The 18,291-nt window shown below is 42.3% G+C and overlaps 2 protein-coding genes across 2 annotated transcripts; one reads left to right on the forward strand and one right to left on the reverse strand.

Moving 5' to 3' along the window:
• Nucleotides 1-281: 281 nt before the first annotated feature.
• LOC133889308 (ER lumen protein-retaining receptor) lies at nucleotides 282-3,892 on the reverse strand. Its single transcript, XM_062329826.1, has 6 exons — nucleotides 3,656-3,892; nucleotides 2,272-2,537; nucleotides 2,003-2,118; nucleotides 1,060-1,133; nucleotides 909-972; nucleotides 282-803 (listed from the first exon to the last, which is right to left on the reverse strand). Exons 1-6 carry the CDS (start codon nucleotides 3,744-3,746, stop codon nucleotides 767-769), a joined length of 648 nt encoding a protein of 215 aa, XP_062185810.1. The 5' UTR covers nucleotides 3,747-3,892; the 3' UTR covers nucleotides 282-766.
• Nucleotides 3,893-4,856: 964 nt separating this feature from the next.
• LOC133889098 (uncharacterized) lies at nucleotides 4,857-9,157 on the forward strand. The gene is made up of 9 exons (XM_062329559.1): nucleotides 4,857-5,308; nucleotides 5,421-5,513; nucleotides 6,459-6,563; nucleotides 6,803-6,955; nucleotides 7,557-7,655; nucleotides 7,741-7,869; nucleotides 8,297-8,476; nucleotides 8,574-8,690; nucleotides 8,774-9,157. The coding sequence occupies exons 1-9, from the start codon at nucleotides 5,030-5,032 to the stop codon at nucleotides 8,936-8,938; spliced, it is 1,320 nt and encodes a 439-aa protein (XP_062185543.1). The 5' UTR covers nucleotides 4,857-5,029; the 3' UTR covers nucleotides 8,939-9,157.
• The last annotated feature ends 9,134 nt before the right edge of the window (nucleotides 9,158-18,291 follow it).

Raw genomic sequence — 18,291 nt, forward strand, 5'->3', positions numbered from 1 at the left:
TAATTTTCACAAAAGGTTTTCATAAAAGAGAAGTATTACAGATATTGATTAAGCCACAAATATATAGCACAATGGTTGCAACGACCAATACGCTAAGGAACAAATTATGACCACGGCGTTTATAGAAGTTCAGTGTGCAAGTAAAGTACCTAATCTAGGGCTATTCGCATTTAGGTAACTTAATGTGGAAACTGATTCAGCTAGTGTGGCTGGTTAACGGGTTATCGGTCGGCCAAAACGATGATAATTATTTATATAAGAAAAATTAATATTGGCTAAAATGTCACAAACTTTGAACTGGCCATTGGTTGGTGACAAAATTGATCAAATCTTGCTCTTGTCTGGAACTAATACATGTACTCCCACGGAGTCCTACAGCGGTAAATCAAGACACTGCTCGACATAGTTACATTATTTCAAAAGCTCAAGGCCCTCTTCACAACCAGCCGATCACAATTCACAAGTACATCTATCCGCTATTCATCTCCACTGTGCAGCAAGCTATTTTCCAGTTCATTTACAGTATATTTTCTATATTTCATCTTAACATAAATGCTTGTAGTCTCTTGACACTGGAAAACAATGTGTTTTCTTCAACAAATGATGCTGCACCCTCGTCACAGATCTCAGCTCTTGTACCAAAAGGGAGCATTTTTTCAGAACTTTCCTGAAGTGCATGAGGTACACTGCTACAGGTGGACAACCAAGTCATGCAATACTCAAACGATACAACACCAACAAAAATGACAATTGAGTGATTGAGTGGTCAAGCTGGTAGGGTGAGTTTAACGTTGTTCTTCCAACTGCAAAATTTGACATATATGTTGTCATCGGCATTCTTGCAACATCTATACATAAAGTTCAGTAAATAATGCGATGAATGATTTAAGAACACAAATGCTATTTACCTGTTGAAGTAATAATAGAAGAAATCTGCGTACAATAGTGTCTGCACGAATCCTGATATCCAAGCTGTTCATGTTGACAATAACAGAGATTATATACCTATTCAATAGGCATAAACCAAAAACAAAACAAAACGATACAGAAATGTCGTACTTATCCAATGTGCATAGTGTGGCTCAGTGAAGTAGCGGTAAATCCAGTTGAGAATGTACAGTGATCGGTATGCGCTGCATAATAATAGTCGATGTATAGTTACCTTTTCTAACAATAAAAACAGAAATAGATACTAAATTTGAAAGGAGAACAGTAGGATATACGTCTCCTGAAAAATAATGGTTCAAGTTCACATCGTAAACTCATACATTATTAGCATTGATTAAGTTCATGGCTTTGTATAACGACTAAGGAGGATATTCTAAAGATACAAATGCGACAAGTATTATTATCCTAGAGGAAGTATTCCCATTTATCTAGTGTATTCTCTACATGAATTCTATGAACCTAAAAAAATGTCACTTTCATTGCCTTTAGGATTTTGCCTGACTGGAACCATATGTACTTTGATCCGATGCTGTTTCATGAAAAAACAACAATCTGAGTTGCCACGACTATAACAGCAGCACCATTAGACAGACCCTTAAGATAGCTCATAACAACAAAATCATGTTCCAATAGATGAGCACAATATAAAAATACATGGTAGGCATAGAATTTGATATTATTTTCTTGAGAAACAAAACAGCTGGCATGAGAAAGGGTAAGCAAGCAATCCTAACACAACAATGCAACATGTTCAGTGCTCGACCATGTTAAACTTAGAACCCTGAAAGGATAAATTAAGAAAGCTATATCCAGATGAAAATTTATACACAGCACAAACCACAAGGATGGGCTCAGTTTACTCCGGGACAGAATAATGCCATACAATGCTTGTGTGCTCACCAATGAAACGTGGACCATATCTCATAGTACTAAGGTCAACAAGTAAAAATTTTGGACCATAACCACTTCGACGATGCATGAAGCAGTAAGAAATCATCTTTCTAAGGAATTGTTGTTTGCACAGAAGAAAATGGTTTCAAAATTTAAATGTTACCCTAGGAAGAATACATATTGCCCAGTTAAATTGTCAATGTTTCTTGTGCGCTGTAGCAGGACAAGTTGAGGAAGAATTGCAACAGCCTCAAGATAAATGGAAAACGTCCACATCACCTAGTTAGGATAACCCAGAAAAAGAACTCAGTCACTAGTTTTATAAGCAAATGGAAAATAAAGGAGAAGATAGTGATTCCCACATGATATAAACTATAGTGTTGGGAAGCTTATACTATCTACAAGTTCAGAAAACCTGGTTCAATAAATTACCTCCCTGAAAGTGAACTTCTCATGTATAAGCAAGGCCAATATAAGGCAAGGTAGAACAAGAAATTGATGTCGAAACGTATCATGATCCTTATCATATGATCTGCGGACCATCTTATGGCGCTTCATATACCAAACTATTAAGAATGAGCTCCCCAGGAAAATCAGCTTCATGACTGTGTTGTATAGGGATATAAAATCTGTAAATATGTCCAAGTAGCGAGTGGTGAAAACGAGAGCATATAACTCTTGCGTCTTCAAGGAAACACCTATGGAGAAAAACCAAATTTTATTTCATGAGACTTCTTGTACAAAAAAATACAATAACTATTGAAAAGAATCATCGTCGTGTGTCAATGAGAAAAATATACGATCAAAGGCGTGCATAACATTTCTCGTGTTGCATTAATGATTGCTATTGCCTACTTGAAATGTACTATGTCATTTTCAAATTCTGGTCAGACAAAGATTGTAACCATCAAAATATGCTGGCTCAAAACATATAATCTGGAAACTGTTTGGTCACACATTCTCGTTCCGAAATAATCTATCAAAAGCATTACCGTTGTCGTAATTCCGAGAAAATATAAAGGTCTCCTGGATGTGAACTGCATGCGTGATGGCCATAAATCTCAAGCAGTTAACTGGTGTCCAACTAAAACTTAAGAGTTCTGGACAGGGAAATTCCTAATAAATATACATAAAACAAAGCAGTAGCAGCAGTGTCAAACTACCATAAGAATTCCACTTCTGAACCACTGATTTGCGCAAAATAATCTTCCACCCCCAGAATACGCCAACACAATACATACATTTCAAAAGGTTTGCAATCGCCTGACAAGCCTGTGGACCAATGTATGATGATCTTCCACAGGAGGCACAGGAAACACACAATTTCCTCCAAATGTAAGTTCTTGGAGGATCTAACTGCCAAGCTCAAACCATAACCACAATGAAGTTACAGTACCGGTGTGTTTAAAAAATGTGTGATTCCACCATTCCTCCAACCCCCAGTATCTGCAAGTACCTAGTAAAAAGAACTCCAAAAAACAGAGGCAAACAAGATACAACATCTCAACTTTTTAATCGTTCTCCATGCCAATCCAATTGCACTGAAGAATCAAGGTTGCCTCCTTTCCACGAACTCCCACCAGAATAGATTCTAAAGCCTCAAAATCCATCAAAACACCGGAAGGACTTGGCCTCAAAGATCAGCATTCCCTGCCTCCTAACCCCCAAGATCCAGAACCATGCCACAATACCCCGCACTATATACTAAGGCAGTAAGTAACGTTCCTTGATCTGGCAACACAGCCCCGGATCCCGGCCAGAAATCGTACGGAGTAAGAAGAAAGAGAGGCATCGCGGTTGGTCCTCGGGTTCTCACCGGCGCAGGACTTGATGGTGTGGATCTTGAGGAGGAGGACGAGGACGCTCATGAGGTGCGTCATGTCGCCTGCGAGCCTGAAGGCGTTCATCTCGCCGGGCCGCGGGGCCCCGCGGATCCGCGCGCGCTCCGGCCTCCCTCGCGCCGGCGTCTCGGTTTGGCTGCCGATCCGCCCCGTGCACGTGGGAAAGAATGGAAGAAGGCTCAAGAAACAGAGCGGCTGAGCGGGTAGTGTGGGAAGATAGCAGAGCTGCTGCGAGGAACACAGGGTCGTGCTCGCGCATCTGTAGCCGTCAGATCAAATCCCAGCTGCCCGTAGCCATCCGATCAATGTGGAAGTGCCAGTTTGAGTTACCTTTGCCTGCTCGCCTCTACACCCGAAAACCCCAACTAGCTGGATCTAAAAGGAGCGAGTTAATACGTGAGCACTTTTATGCGATAGCAAGCAAGATGTACACCTTTTTGTGTGACTGACTTCCTTTGGTTCGTAGAAAAGGAAACGAAAAATTGTTTTCCTACGGCACAACTTCACATGAAACTAAGCAAGATGTCTGACCTCATGGAAATTTTCCTGGCGTGAAAGTAAAGCGCTCTCGTTTGTCGCTCGCTTCTCTTCGCGCAACTTTTGGTCACTTCATCCTATTCGCTCGGTCGTGTTTGCGTTGTAACAGCTGCGCCTCTTACACTTTTTTGGCGTGCTGAACCTGCGTCTCTTTTTCCTGTCCCGTATTTCAAAAGTGGCCTATATAGTTTGAGCAATCATCTCATCTTGAATATTATCATCTTATAAGAACGTGACTAATTATCTATATAGATGAATACGTATAATTTTAAAAAGATACGTGTTTATTTGTTTGTATATATTGTTTCAATTTATCTTAATAGATATAAATATACGTCTATAATCTGATTCGACAGATGTAAACTCTTACATCCACTCATACAGATAAACGAATCTGTCATAAAATTATTTTCATTCAAATAACCAATCACAGTCGCAACCAACCGTTTATCGGTGACTTACATTCGTAAGATAAAAAAACTCAGTTCAGCATATTTCTTTTTAATAAATATAATTTCACCTAATCTATTTTTTTTCAACATATGTATACGATCTGTATAAGCAAAACCTCGTACAAACGCAACCGAAATTCCGGAATTTTGCGGGACGATATTTCTCATGCTTCAGTTCCTCGAACCAAACCGATGATGAATTGATGATAGCATCAAACCAAACAAACACCCTGGTGCGATTTGCCTAAAGGAAAGAGAGAAAGAAAAAGGAAGAAACCCACAGGTTCTCCTCGATCCCGAGACAGAGACCACGACCGCCCTTCCCCCAATTCCTAAACCCCGCCAGCTAGCACCGCCGCCATGGCCGACGGCGCCGGACCCAGGCGCAAATCCTTCCCGGACTGGCTCAACAGCCCGATCTGGTCCGCGCCTCCGCCCGCCCCGCGCCACAGCTCCCCTCCCCGCGCGCCCTCCCCACAGCCGCCTCCCCAGCCGCCCAGGGATCCGACCCCGCCAAGGCCAACCCCTGCGCCTCCGCCCGCCCGGCGCGGCGGCGGCGGCGGCGACGACGACGCGGGTGCGGGTGCGGGCGCGGCCGGCCCGTCGCGGGCCCACCTCGTCGCGGAGTTCAAGGTCGCGGTGAGTGCTCGCGCGCTCGGCGATCGGGATGAGCTTTTTGGTGGTTCTGGGGTCGCAGAGGTTTTGGGCTCACTTGGCTTGTTCGTGTGTATTGCGTTTCGGCGCGATGCAGCTGGGGAGGAATGTGGTGGATCTGGCGGAGCTGCGGCGACTCGCGTGCCAGGGCGTGCCCGACGCCGCCGGGGTGCGGCCCGTCGTCTGGAAGGTCCGTTGATCCCCTCCTGTTCTTCTCGATTCACTGCGTGACGCTATGTGTAGCCTGTTCACAGTGCTTGCTGTATCACTTGTATAGTAACATTCTGCTAGAGGAATGGCATTTCCAACCGAAGGATTTTACTATCTCCTTGTTGATGTGACCCTGTGTTAACTTAATCTCTTTCGGAAGTTATAGTTTTTCTATGTTGAGGCTAGGATGGGCTTGCATGCTTTGATTCAGCTCGATCCGGATTGGATAAGCACTCTGATTCAGCTCGATCTAGATTGAATAAGCATGCTTCATCATTTTGATTCAGCTTGAAGGTTTATACTATGCATGCATGCTGATTGTTGTAGACTTGTAGTTTACATACATCCGTCCTGTTTGCTTTCTTATGTGTTTAGCGTTGCTGAACAAGTGCTCTGCACTCTGGTTTGGTATGATTGCAGCTCTTTTGGTTAGCAGGATAGGTTGATCAATAATTTCCCATGCATTTTTTTTGTTGAAATGTACAATCTAGACCTAATAAAGGGAAGAGTAGAGACATTAGTTTGCAGTACCACATCATGATATTTTAGGGCCTAATGGTTCAATAGAAACTATTACTGGATATTTTACCACTTAAGTAATTCCAAGAATATAACATATTTCAGTAGGACACACCAAGGGGAGGTCATCTCACAAGCCAACACCAACACCGACACCCCTAAAAACACTACCGGGACACACCACGAACTCTGCCATATTTTGGAACTAGTGCGAGCTTCTGTTATAGGATTGAATTACAACTTAAAAAGAAACTGTAGAACAAACTGCTAGCGTTTAGGTAAAATAGATAGATATCAACATGCAATTTTTCTGGTTCTGGTAGGCTGGTTGCTCGTTATAGTCTGTACAATTTTTCTCCTTGTTCTGTACACTACAAATTTATTTGACTTTTTTGATAGCTAGCAGCTTCTTTTGGGATACTTGCCCAATGATCGTGCTCTATGGCCATATGAACTGGAAAAAAAGCGGTCCCAATACAGTGCTTTCAAAGATGAGCTTCTGCTTAACCCTGTAAGTTCGTCATGCATATAGCATTACAATTTTGTTTACCATAGCAGATTTGTGCCTATATAACTTGTCTAAACAAATACCAAGTCTCATTCATCAGGAATGAAGCTTTCCTTTCATGAGGAGAGCAATAAACTATTAAAATTTGTACAGTGCTGCAGTTTTGTTAATTTATCTACTTTATGGTGGCTCTTTACTCCTTTCAACCAACCTGCATAATGGTACATTTTTGTTCTGGTCAGTCAGAAGTTACTCGAAGAATGGAAGAAATGACAGTTTCCAAAATGGAGGAACATGATGCTAAAGGACCCGGTGTACTACCAAGGGCGGATATTGTTCAAGATGAGCATCCTCTAAGCCTTGGGAAAACTAGTGTTTGGAACCAATACTTCCAGGTAACTTCAATTACAATTAAAAATTACTTGCTGGTGGGTGCTTCCAATTGTATTGAATAGTACACTCTGGAGTATGGACTCTGGACTACTATCGACTGTATTGTTCGATGTTTTCTTGTGTTTCACATGACCATATTTTCAATGTTTAGAAGTGTATTATATACAGTTGTTTATTTTCCAGCTTCTTATGTCTATATGAAACTACAAGCAATAATGTGGAACCGTGCACCTCTTGCAATGTGAACCAACTTCATGGTGATCCTAATTTATTAGTTATTGTAATTCTGCATCTTATTTCTAAAATATGCCAAATTATGCCCATCTTTCACTAGAAAAGTTATATAGTGGGTTTGGATTTCTATATTTGGAGAGTGGGCCAAGCTGACTAATAGTTTTCACTCTGGACTTGAAATCCTTATGAAACCATTAGGTACTGGAATTGCTAGCTGTTTTTAGTATTATGTACAATGTGGTTGTAAGCTTTGCTGTTGAGTATTGAGAGACCTCCCTTTGTTCTACTGTTGGTTTGTCAAATTTTGTTGTGAATATCTTTTCTGGAGTTTGAACTACTAAAAATACTGACTGTTACTCAATACTTCAGGAATCTGAAATTATAGAGCAGATTGATAGAGATGTTAAGCGTACTCATCCCGAGATGCAATTTTTCAATGGGGATTCTTCTGATGCCTTGTCTAATCAGGTGGGCACATTATCTGACAGGAGATCACCTATTTGTTGTTATTCACATTGTTCGCCAGTCTAAATGTGATGTATTTTGTTTTCAGGAGTCGCTAAAGCGTATACTTACCATCTTTGCAAAATTAAATCCGGGTATAAGATATGTTCAAGGAATGAATGAGGTTTTGGCACCTCTCTACTATGTTTTCAAGAATGACTTAGACCAAAGTAATGCTGTAAGTGTCCTCTTTATGTCACTTCTTGCTTACACATAGAAAAAGAGAATGTGTCCATGTTTTGCGCTGATTCTGCTGATTAAAAAAACTGATAACATTAAATTTATGTGACTTTTACCCGGCATTAAGCTCCCTTAATAGGTTAGACATTGTCTTATTTAATTTCAGTTTTCTGAAAACTTACATGCACTGGTAAATAATGATATGTATGTTGGAGTGTGAAACTAATATAGTGCAGCATTGCCCCCAAATATGAAGCATCCTGCCTATTGTTTATTCTGTTTCTGAAATATATCGAGGCAAAGATCATTTCTGGTGATGTGTGACTACGACTCTCAAATAGCATTGACCCTTGTACCTTGTATAATATTATGCATCAGTATAGCAGGTTGATGACCATGCATATCTCATTTTCACCTGTGAACAGGCTTCAGCAGAGCCAGATGCATTTTTCTGTTTTGTTGAGTTGCTTAGTGGGTTTCGAGATAACTTTTGCAAGCAACTTGACAACAGCGTGGTCGGTATACGCTCCACAATCAGTAGACTATCACAGCTTCTGAAAAGGCATGACGAAGAGCTCTGGCGGCATTTAGAGGTTCAAACCAAGGTATTTATCCGAAGAACTCTTTCTTGTAATCAAGCATATGGTTAACATAGACTTCTGCAGTTCTGGTCCTAATCTAACGCTTATCCCTACATTCCAGGTTAATCCGCAGTTCTATGCATTCAGATGGATCACATTGCTGTTGACACAGGAATTCAAGTTCCATGACTGCATCAACCTGTGGGACACACTGTTAAGTGACCCAGAGGGACCTCAGGTTAGGGAACTGCCATTTTTAGTTTTATGCCATGTGACGCATTTCAATGTGCATTTGATCAAACTCTCCTGTTCGGAGCGCAGGCTACCTTGTTGCGTATCTGCTGTGCAATGCTGATTCTTGTTCGAAGGCGGCTCTTGGCTGGTGATTTCACGGCTAACCTCAAGCTTCTCCAGAACTACCCACCCACAAACATTGACCACCTGCTGCACATTGCTAACAAGTTGCGAGGACCGCTACCCTACTGATTGGTTACCTGTCATGTTTCTGGTTTCACCATACTTTTTTTTTTGGCTAGTTTGTATTATCCAAAAAATGATGTATTAGAAGCTATGTAAATGAACCTCCATGGTATACCGCACTACCATACCCTTAGGTGTTGGGTGGTTGATTTGAGTTTGAACCCATTGATTCTCTTGTAGTCTACTTCTGATGCCCTTTAGAGCTTGCCGTTTATATTTTGGTCAGACCTCACTAAAACTTTGGCAATCGAGCTGTGCAAGCACTTTTTTTCCGCTGAATTCCTTGGTCAACATTGCAGCTGCGACGAAAATATCCTATACAATTTTCTGTTTCCCCCATACTCGCAACTCTTCTCATGCTCACGAATACTTGAGTGAACAGATCAGGAAGAAAGTGACGAAAACATCCCAGGGATCAAACACGGTCCTCCTATAATCGATCGAGTTGATATACATGACACGGAAAATAATTCTGCAGGCCGTATTGCCTCTATTCTCATGTGCGCTGACAAGGGGACCAATGATGAAATATGAATGAGGGCACACTACACAAACCCATTCGCGCCTCTCAAGCAATTACAGTAGTCTGACTGTCTTGGTAGCAAATGTTTTATGTTTGAGTGATTTTGAGAGAGTTTGAGAGAGTAAGTAGTGTTTATTGATTGATGGCTGTTTACACATATTTATATATGTTCAAAGGGTATAAACATGTCTATTCAATAGTGAATGGTTGCCCTTTGGTTCAATAACTGAAAAGCAGTTAGTGTGCTAAATTGATCACATGCATAATTAAAGAAGTGTCAGTTTGTAACACTCCCTATTGATCAATTATCTTGTGTGTAAAATTCTTGTTGAAAACTCCTCTAAAAATCCTGTGGGAAAAATATGAGGAGAAATAATATGTTATATGTTGATATACCATAAAACTCCTTTAAGCCTAATGGGAAAATTTAATGAGAAAATGATATGGTATATATCAGTTATTGCCTCATTGTAAGTTCAAATGAGAAAACTCATTAATGAGCTTAGAGAGCAATGATTATGATCTTTAGACCATATTTAAAACCTCCGCAAACCATTTAGGAAAATGGGAGGAACAAAGTAGATATTGCCTCATTAAAAACCTTATATGAGAAGCCATAAAGGAAAAGGGTGCAATAGAACATGTTATTTATTCAAGGATCAATCTCCCTCTGAACCTTGCAAATCCCGTAGTCGTCGCATACCAATTCTATTAACATATTTTTGGAATGTAGAAGTCGGTAAGGACTTGGTGAACAACTCAGCGAGGTTATCACATGATTTGACTTGCAAGATTTCTATTTCCGTATTATTTTGTAATTCATAAGGATATAACATTTTAGAAGCAATATGTTTAGTTATATTGCTCTTTATGTAACCTGTTTGCTTTTGAGCAATGCATGCAGAATTATCTTCATAGATAATTATTGGTAATTGAATAGAGTCAATACCACATTATTCTTGTATGTGATTAATCATTCTGTGAAGCCATACGCATTCACGTGATGCTTTATACAATACGATTATTTCAGAATGATTAGTGGATGTAGCCACTAGAGTCTGTTTTGAAGACTTTCATGAAATAGCTGTTCCACCATTTAAGAACACAAAGCCTGTTTGTGACTTGGCATTATGGGGATCTGATAAATAACCAGCGTCAGTGTATCCAATCATATTCATATCTTGATTTCTTTTAAATAAAAGACCAAGATCTATAGTGCCTTAGAGATATCGTAAGATATTCTTGACTCCTGTCCAATGACGTTTAGTTGGAGTAGCGCTATGCCTAGCTAGTAAGTTCACTGCAAATGCGACATCAGGTCTGGTGCAATTTGCAAGATACATAAGCGCTCCAATGGCACTGAGATAAGGAATTTCGAATCCCAGTATCTCTTCTCCTTCCTCCCTTGGTTTAAATGGATCTTTTTCCATATCAAGAGCTCGAACAACCATGGGAGTCTTTGAAGGATATGATTTTTCCATATTGAATTTCTCCAATATTTTCTGGGTATATACGGTTTGGTGTAGAAGAATACCTGAAGGATAATGCTCGAGTTGTATTCCCAAGCAAATTTTGGTTTTACCCAAATCCTTCATCTCAAATTCCGTCTTTAGATGATTGCGTGCTTCATCTATATCTTCTGTATTTCAGATGATATTTAGATCATCAACATATACAGAGATAATACAAAATCATGTTGAGGATTTCTTTATGAAGACACATAGGTAATCATCATTGTTGGAATAACCTTTTTGTAAAAGGAATTCTTTTAGTCGGTTGTACCACATTGTTCCCGACTGTTTTAAACCATATAATGATTTTTTAAGTTTTACATAGTACATGTTGCGGTTTGTGTTTGAATTCGAAATGTTAAGTCCTTCTGGGACTTTCATGTATATATCTGAATCAAGTGACCCATAAAGGTATGTGGTCACTACATCCATCAATTGCATAGATAGATTATTTTGAACTGCCAATGAAATTAAACATCGGAACGTGATTCCATTCATTACTGGAGAATAAGTCTCATTGAAATCAATGCCGGGTCTCTGCGTGAACCCTTGTGTTACAAGCCTCGCTTTATATCTCACCACCTCGTTGTTTTCATTTCGTTTGCGGACAAAAACCCACTTGTATCCTACAGGAAAAATGTTACAAGGAGTAGGTATCACTGATGTGAATACCTCTCTTTTGGAGAGCGAGTGTAATTCTGCCTAGATTGCATTCTTCTATTGTGTCCAGTCCAAGCACTTGCGGCACTCTGCCATGGTCTTTGGATCTGGATCATTGAGAAGATCGTTTGCAATCTTTGAGGAGAAGTATGTGTTGACAATTGTAGTATTTCTATCAAATGATTCTCCAGAATCAATATAGTTGATGGAAATTTCATCTACCCTTTCCGACTCATTGTGATTTCCCATTGTGATTGAGTTTGGGTGTTCCGATTTCCCAACATCAGTATTTGTGTGCATCGTTGAGCTGGAATGTGGATGTTGAGCATCCACTAGATGTTTAGTATCCTTAGGTTTTGGGTGTCTTTCAACTTAACGTTGATTTGCATTTACTGATTTGGAGGAAGGATTCCTCTGTTTCCGCGGTAGCTTGCAAGAAGCTTTATCTTTTGTGTCTGTACTTCTCCCTCTCTTATTTTGATTTGAGAGTTGAGTGGTTTTATTTGGTACCTCCACTCTTTCCGACATATTCAGCAGGAATATAGGATTTAGTGATACCTTTATACCCTACATAGATCCCCAATTTCCTGTGTGGGCCCATTGATGTACGCTGCGGTGGTGAGATCGGTACGTATACAGCGCAACTGAACTTTCGCAGATGGGAAATGCTTGGAGGATTTCCACGTACTAACTGCAGTGGGGAAGCAGTATGATATGCAGTTGGCCGCAATTGAATTAAGTCAACAACGTGTAAGACTGCGTGACCCCAACATGAAGTTGGAAGGTTGCAATTATGTAATAATTGTCTTTCAATGAGCTTAATTCTCTTGATAAGAGATTCAGCCAAACCATTTTGAGTATGGACGTAAGGTACTGAATGCTAGACTTGAATTCTTAGGGCCATACAATAATCATTGAAGGCACATAAGGTAAATTCAGCCGCATTGTCCATTCGAATGGATTGTATCCTATGTTCAGGATAATGTGCTCGCAATTTAATAACTTGAGCAATAATTTTGGAAAAAGCATGGTTTCGTGTGGATAATAGACACACATGTGACCATCGTGTAGATACGTCAATGAGAACCATGAAGTACCTGAATGATCCAGTTAATGGTTGGATATGACCACATATATCACCTTGAATGCGTTCAAGGAATTTGAGTGGTTCAGCTTTAATTTTAAGATAAGAGTGTCTTAAAATTAATTTCCCTGTGGCACATGCGGTGCACACAGAATCCAAAGATTGTGGGAATTTGGCAGTATTTATGCCATGACCAATTGAATTGCAGATAATTTTTCGTATCATCCCAACACCGGGATGACCTAGGCGATCATGCCATATTTGGAATGTGTCAACATTCTGAAAATTTACCTTATACGCAACATGTGGTACAGGCTTGATGTATGTGTAGTACAATCCTGAGGATAAAGAGGGAATTTTCTCTAGTATTTGTTTTGCATATCCGTTATTTTTGGTAATGAGGAGATATTCCTCTTTGTTGTCATCATAGGTTTCGATATGAAAACTATTTTGATGGATTTTTCTATAACTTAGTAGGGTCCATATTGAATCGGGATACAAGAGTGCATCGTCGATTGTAATTTGAGTGCCCATAGGGAGAGTGATTATGGCGCGACCAGAGCCAACAATCATAGCATCGCGTCCTGCGATCGTCAAAATATTTCCTTAACTCTTTTTCAGAGTTTGGAAATATTTAGTCTCCCTTAGTATAGAGTTAGTGGTACAACTATCCACTAAGCACATCTCCTCTTCCATTGGATTGTCTCTCGTAATCATCTATATATATAAAAATAGAGAATGTGAAATTCTTCATAGATATATATAGAATACATACGACTTTATTGAGTATCAATGTGTTGATACAATAGTATAAGATGACAACAACCTATTACAACACTATGTAGGACATATATATTAATAATATCTAATTAATTGAGAGCCTAATTGAGGTCTCCAAATAAGTCATTGGAAGCAAATTCCACTAGCATATTGTCCATGCTCTCAAGGTCCTCTTGCTCTTGAAGAGTGATGCCGTTGTTCAGTTCTGGATGAACATTTTGAGAACAACTTGTTGTCCTAGTGATGTCAGGTTGAAGATTGAAATGAGCTTCAAATCTTTTGCCTTGAGTTGGTCGGCTTTGTCCAACGGACTTTAGGTAAAGATCAACCAAGTGTTTTGGGGTGTGGCATTTCTTAGTTGTGTGGCTGTAGCAACCATATTTACGACAAATATCAGATTTGTCTTTGTTGTTGAAAATGCTCTTCCCCTTGTTATTTCTATGGAATTTCTACTTCTTAATGTGGTTGCGCCTGCCTTTGAAGTTCTTTGGACGGCATTTGTTGCTGTCGAACCTCTTTGTATTCTGAATATTTGAATTTACTTCAGGTAAAGGTGCAGTGCCTGTAGGGCGCTGGTGATGATTCTTTAAAAGAAGTTCATCATGCTTTTCAACCTGAAGTAAAGTATGAATTAATTCAGAGTAGTGCTGATAGTTCCTAGCACGGTATTGTTGTTGCAATACCCTATAGGCAGGAAGCATTGTAGACAAAGTTTTTTCTATTTTCTCCGCATCGATGGGAGCTTTGTCAAAAAAAAAAGCAATCTTGAGCAGATTTTGTGAACAACATGATTGTATTCTCCAATAGACTTAAAGTCCTGGAGTCGAATGTTGGTCCATTCGCGTTATGCATCAGGTAGTATTACTGCCTTTTGCTGTTCATATCGTTCTTTGAGCGAATTCCAAAGATCATGTGGATTTTCATCCATCAAGTATTCATATTTTAGATCTGGATGTAAATGGTGCCTTATATAGTATAAAGCCCCATACTTGATTTGATCTTGAAGCGGCGGGTCTTCTTCTTGAGAATGATTAATTGCCGTCATAAGTCCGCGGGATGAAAGACTTATCTTCATGTCCATTACCTATGTTAGATAGTTTTTGCCATCTAACTCGAGTCTTTCGAACTCAATATTGGACATTTTGTCCTACAAGTTGACCAATGATTGAATGAATTTACATTTTGGGAAAATTAAAGAATTATGGTAATCTTGTAATAGTGTAAAATTGTAAAGTCAAGTTAATACTTGGGTTGGATAGTGTAGACCTCAAATTATATTGGTAACACATTGAAGGTAGTCACCAAGATGATGAAAACCTTTTAGTAGTGGGGGCATAATATGTAATTATTCAGTAAATGCCATTGTCGGTGAATCAGGAACCAGGGGTCCCCGAATCCCGAGGCCAGGCCAGCAATCCGCCACGTGAAACCTTCCCGCGGGGTTCATCTCCGCGAGGTACGAAAAGACTAAGTCCCGGGAGAGGGCGCTCGAGGCCATGAACAATGGTCTTCGAGTACCCGGGTTCCCCGATGATCTGCGAAGACCAAGTGGCCGGGAAGAGAGTGCTCGGGGTCATGAACAGTGACCCCCGAGCACCCAAGTCCCCCGACGACCAGAGAAGCCGAGTACCGGGAAGGGCGTGCTTGGGGCCGCAAACAGTGGCCCCTGAGCACCCGAGTACCCCGAGGACCTAAGGAAGGTAGTTCCGGGAGAGAGTGCTCGGGGCTGCGAACAGCAGCCCCCGAGCACTCGGTTCCCCGAGGATCCGAACAGTCAGTTTCCGAGAGAGAGTGCTCGGGGCCGTGAATAGTGGCCCCCGAGCACTCGGTTCCCCGAGGACCAAGAGAAGGCATTTCCGGGAGAGAGTGCTCGGGGAGGTGAACAGTGAACCCCGAGCACTCGGTTCCCCGACGGCCCAAGAAGTCCTTCGTCGGTGGCCCCCCACAGGGGTCCAGCGGTGAGGTGTCAGCCTGTGAAAGGCCCGATGCCGCATTTAAGAGCGCGCGTGGCCTGTCACCTCCAACTGCTCCTGCCACACTCGGTGTCAGTCCCTGCCACATTCTGGCAAAAGGGCGTGAGGACATTTAATGCACGGGTCCCATCCCGCGTCATTTGGCGCGCCTCGGGATAGCATCGCAAGGCCCGAGGCGCACCGCTTGCCGCCCTGCTGTGGCAGGCGTACAAGACCGAACGGGCACGCCGGGCCGCTCTACGGCTGCCCGGTGGGCCCTCTCCATGGTGCCCGTTGCCAGCGCCATCATGACGACCGAAGACTGAGCGGGGGCGCGTTTTCAAACCCCCGTCACTTCGCGCAGAGGCCATGATGACTGCCTTTCCATTTATGGCACCTTGGAGCTCGTGCCCTCCCTTTCGGGGCACGCTACCGCCGGCGAGTATTTAAGGGAGTCGGTGAGTACGGACAAAGACAACCCAGAACGGAGGACAACGCTCGAACTCTCAGACACCTCTCAAAGACACTTGCTCAGAGACCGAAGAACACCTTCGTACAAGCATAGAAGCTGAGACCACCGAAGAACAAGGAGCCCGAAGCTCTAGGATAGACAAACATTCTTGTAACCAGCACAATCCTGAGAGACATTCTTAGGGCATTTATAGCATCAACACAGGAGTAGGGTATTACGCTCAGTGCGGCCCGAACCTGTCTAAAAATCCCTCCAGTACATTTACTTCTTTCTGCATTAGATCATTCCACCCCACCTGCCATCGTATTTACACCCATTTATTTCTGCCGCAAACATATTCAGAATCATCCCCCAGCCGAATCTCAAAAATGGGTCCCTCAGAATCCCTGCGATAGGAGTTAACCCTCCCGACAGCCATGAATTCCACTAACTTGTGTTATTCAAATCTTGTGTTAACACCATGTAGGTAATCACCAAAATTGGTGTAGACCTTCTTTAATTCATATTCACATTGGGTACGCACATAGAGGATAGTCACTATGTGTAAACATAGTGTAGATTCCTCAGTAGTATATAGATACAACCTTATGTATGGCTAATATGAGATATGGATTAAGGTAATCACCTTAAAAGGTGTAGGCCTTTATTTCAAATTTGATATTTGGTACGCACATTAAGGATAGTCACTATGTTTAAACATAGCGTAGATCACATAGTACAATTTAAAGCACTAATTAGTGTATGGCCAATATGCGAAAGTCTGGAATATAGTGTTATATCAAGTGAAGAGGTAATCACATAGTTTGCAATAATATGTATTTTGCAAGAAAAATAATTGCTATTGCAAAAACAAAGTTGTATATATATATATATATATATATATATATATATATATATATATATATATATATATATATATATATATATATATATATATATATGTAATTAGAATGCATAAGGGCAAAATGCATGTAATGTAACATATAAAAATTCCAGAGAAAACAGGGACTGGAACATATATATTTACAACATAAACAGAACGAATCACAATTATAGTTAAAGACAAGGGCTATAACGTGATTTTACAGAACTGTAAATTTAAATACTGAAATTGGCTACATATATGCTGAAAACCCGAGGGGTTTTCTGTGAAAATACCACTATTTCAATATTTTTTGGCTGATGGGCGAAAACCTGGGCTGTGGCCTTTTTGGCCTTTCGGCCCAGCCTATAGGCGCCCCCCTCCTCCCCACCTCAGTGTATATAAAGTGGCTGATTAGGGTTTTCCAAACCCTAACCGGCCTTGTGAGCCACCGCCGCCATATTGGGAGCCGGGCCAGCCATCTTGTGGGGCCGCTGGCCGGGGAAGAGGTTGGGCTGCGATCGAGCGGCCGAGGTGGCGTTGTCGGCGCTGAGCACAGGGCGGCCTAGGTGGCGTCAACGGCTGTCGGTGAATCAGGAACCGGGGGTCCCCGAATCTCGAGGCCAGTCCAGCAATCCGCCATGTGGCGCCATCCTGCGGAGTCTCCTCCGCGAGGTAAAAAAGATTAAGTCCCGGGAGAGGGCGCTCGGGGCCACAGTCAGTGGTCCCCGAGTACCCAAGTTCCCCGATGATCTGCGAAGTCTAAGTGCCGGGAAGAAAATGCTCGGGGAGGTATACGGTGACCCCCGAGCACTCAAGTCCCCCGACGATTAGGAAAGCTAAGTACCGGGAGAAATGTGCCCGGGGCCGCGAGCGGTGGCCCCCTGGGCACCCAAGTATCCCAAGGACCCACTGAAGGAAGTTTCGGGAGATAGTGCTCGGGGCTGCGTGCAGCGGCCCCCGAGCACTCGGTCCCCCGAGGATCCGTACAAGCGTGCCCGGGAGAGAGTGCTCGGGGAGGTGAACAGTACCCTCGAGCACTCGGTTCCCCGAGGATCAAGAAAGGACATTCTCGGGAGAGAGTGCTCGGGGAGGTGAACAGTGACCTCCGAGCACTCGGTTCCCCGACGACTCAGAGAGCCCCCTGACAGTGGCCCCCGAGGGGCCCACTGATGAGGTGTCAGCCAGTCAAAGGCCCAAGGCCGCATTTAAAGAGCGCGCGTGGCCTGTCACCTCCAATTGCTCCCGCCACGCTCGGTGTCAGTTCTTGCCACATTCTGGCAGAAGGGCGTGGGGTCATTAAATGCACGGGTCCCATCCCGTGCCATTCGGCCCGTCTCGGGATAACGTCGTAAGGGCCGAGGCGTTCCGTCTGCCGCGCTGCTGTGGTAGGAGAACAAGACAGGGCGGGCACACCGGGCCGCTCTGCGGCTGCCCGGTGGGCCCTCTCCACGGCGCCCGTTGCTAGTGCATTTATAGTGACGGATGACCGGGCGTGGGGCGTATTTTCCACCC

This window comes from Phragmites australis, chromosome 13 (assembly GCF_958298935.1).
Source record: "Phragmites australis chromosome 13, lpPhrAust1.1, whole genome shotgun sequence".
Lineage (NCBI taxonomy): Eukaryota > Viridiplantae > Streptophyta > Magnoliopsida > Poales > Poaceae > Phragmites > Phragmites australis.

Excerpts from the sequence above, each read along its gene's own strand:
- LOC133889308 (XM_062329826.1), bottom strand. The coding sequence starts at position 3,746 with ATGAACGCCTTCAGGCTCGCAGGCGACATGACGCACCTCATGAGCGTC. Across the intron at positions 973-1,059 it reads ACACTATGCACATTGGATAA|CTTGGATATCAGGATTCGTG; the intron begins GTACGACATTTC and ends CAACATGAACAG. Across the intron at positions 804-908 it reads TTCTATTATTACTTCAACAG|TTGGAAGAACAACGTTAAAC; the intron begins GTAAATAGCATT and ends CAAATTTTGCAG.
- LOC133889098 (XM_062329559.1), top strand. The coding sequence starts at position 5,030 with ATGGCCGACGGCGCCGGACCCAGGCGCAAATCCTTCCCGGACTGGCTC. Across the intron at positions 6,956-7,556 it reads TTTGGAACCAATACTTCCAG|GAATCTGAAATTATAGAGCA; the intron begins GTAACTTCAATT and ends TCAATACTTCAG. Across the intron at positions 7,656-7,740 it reads CTGATGCCTTGTCTAATCAG|GAGTCGCTAAAGCGTATACT; the intron begins GTGGGCACATTA and ends TTTTGTTTTCAG.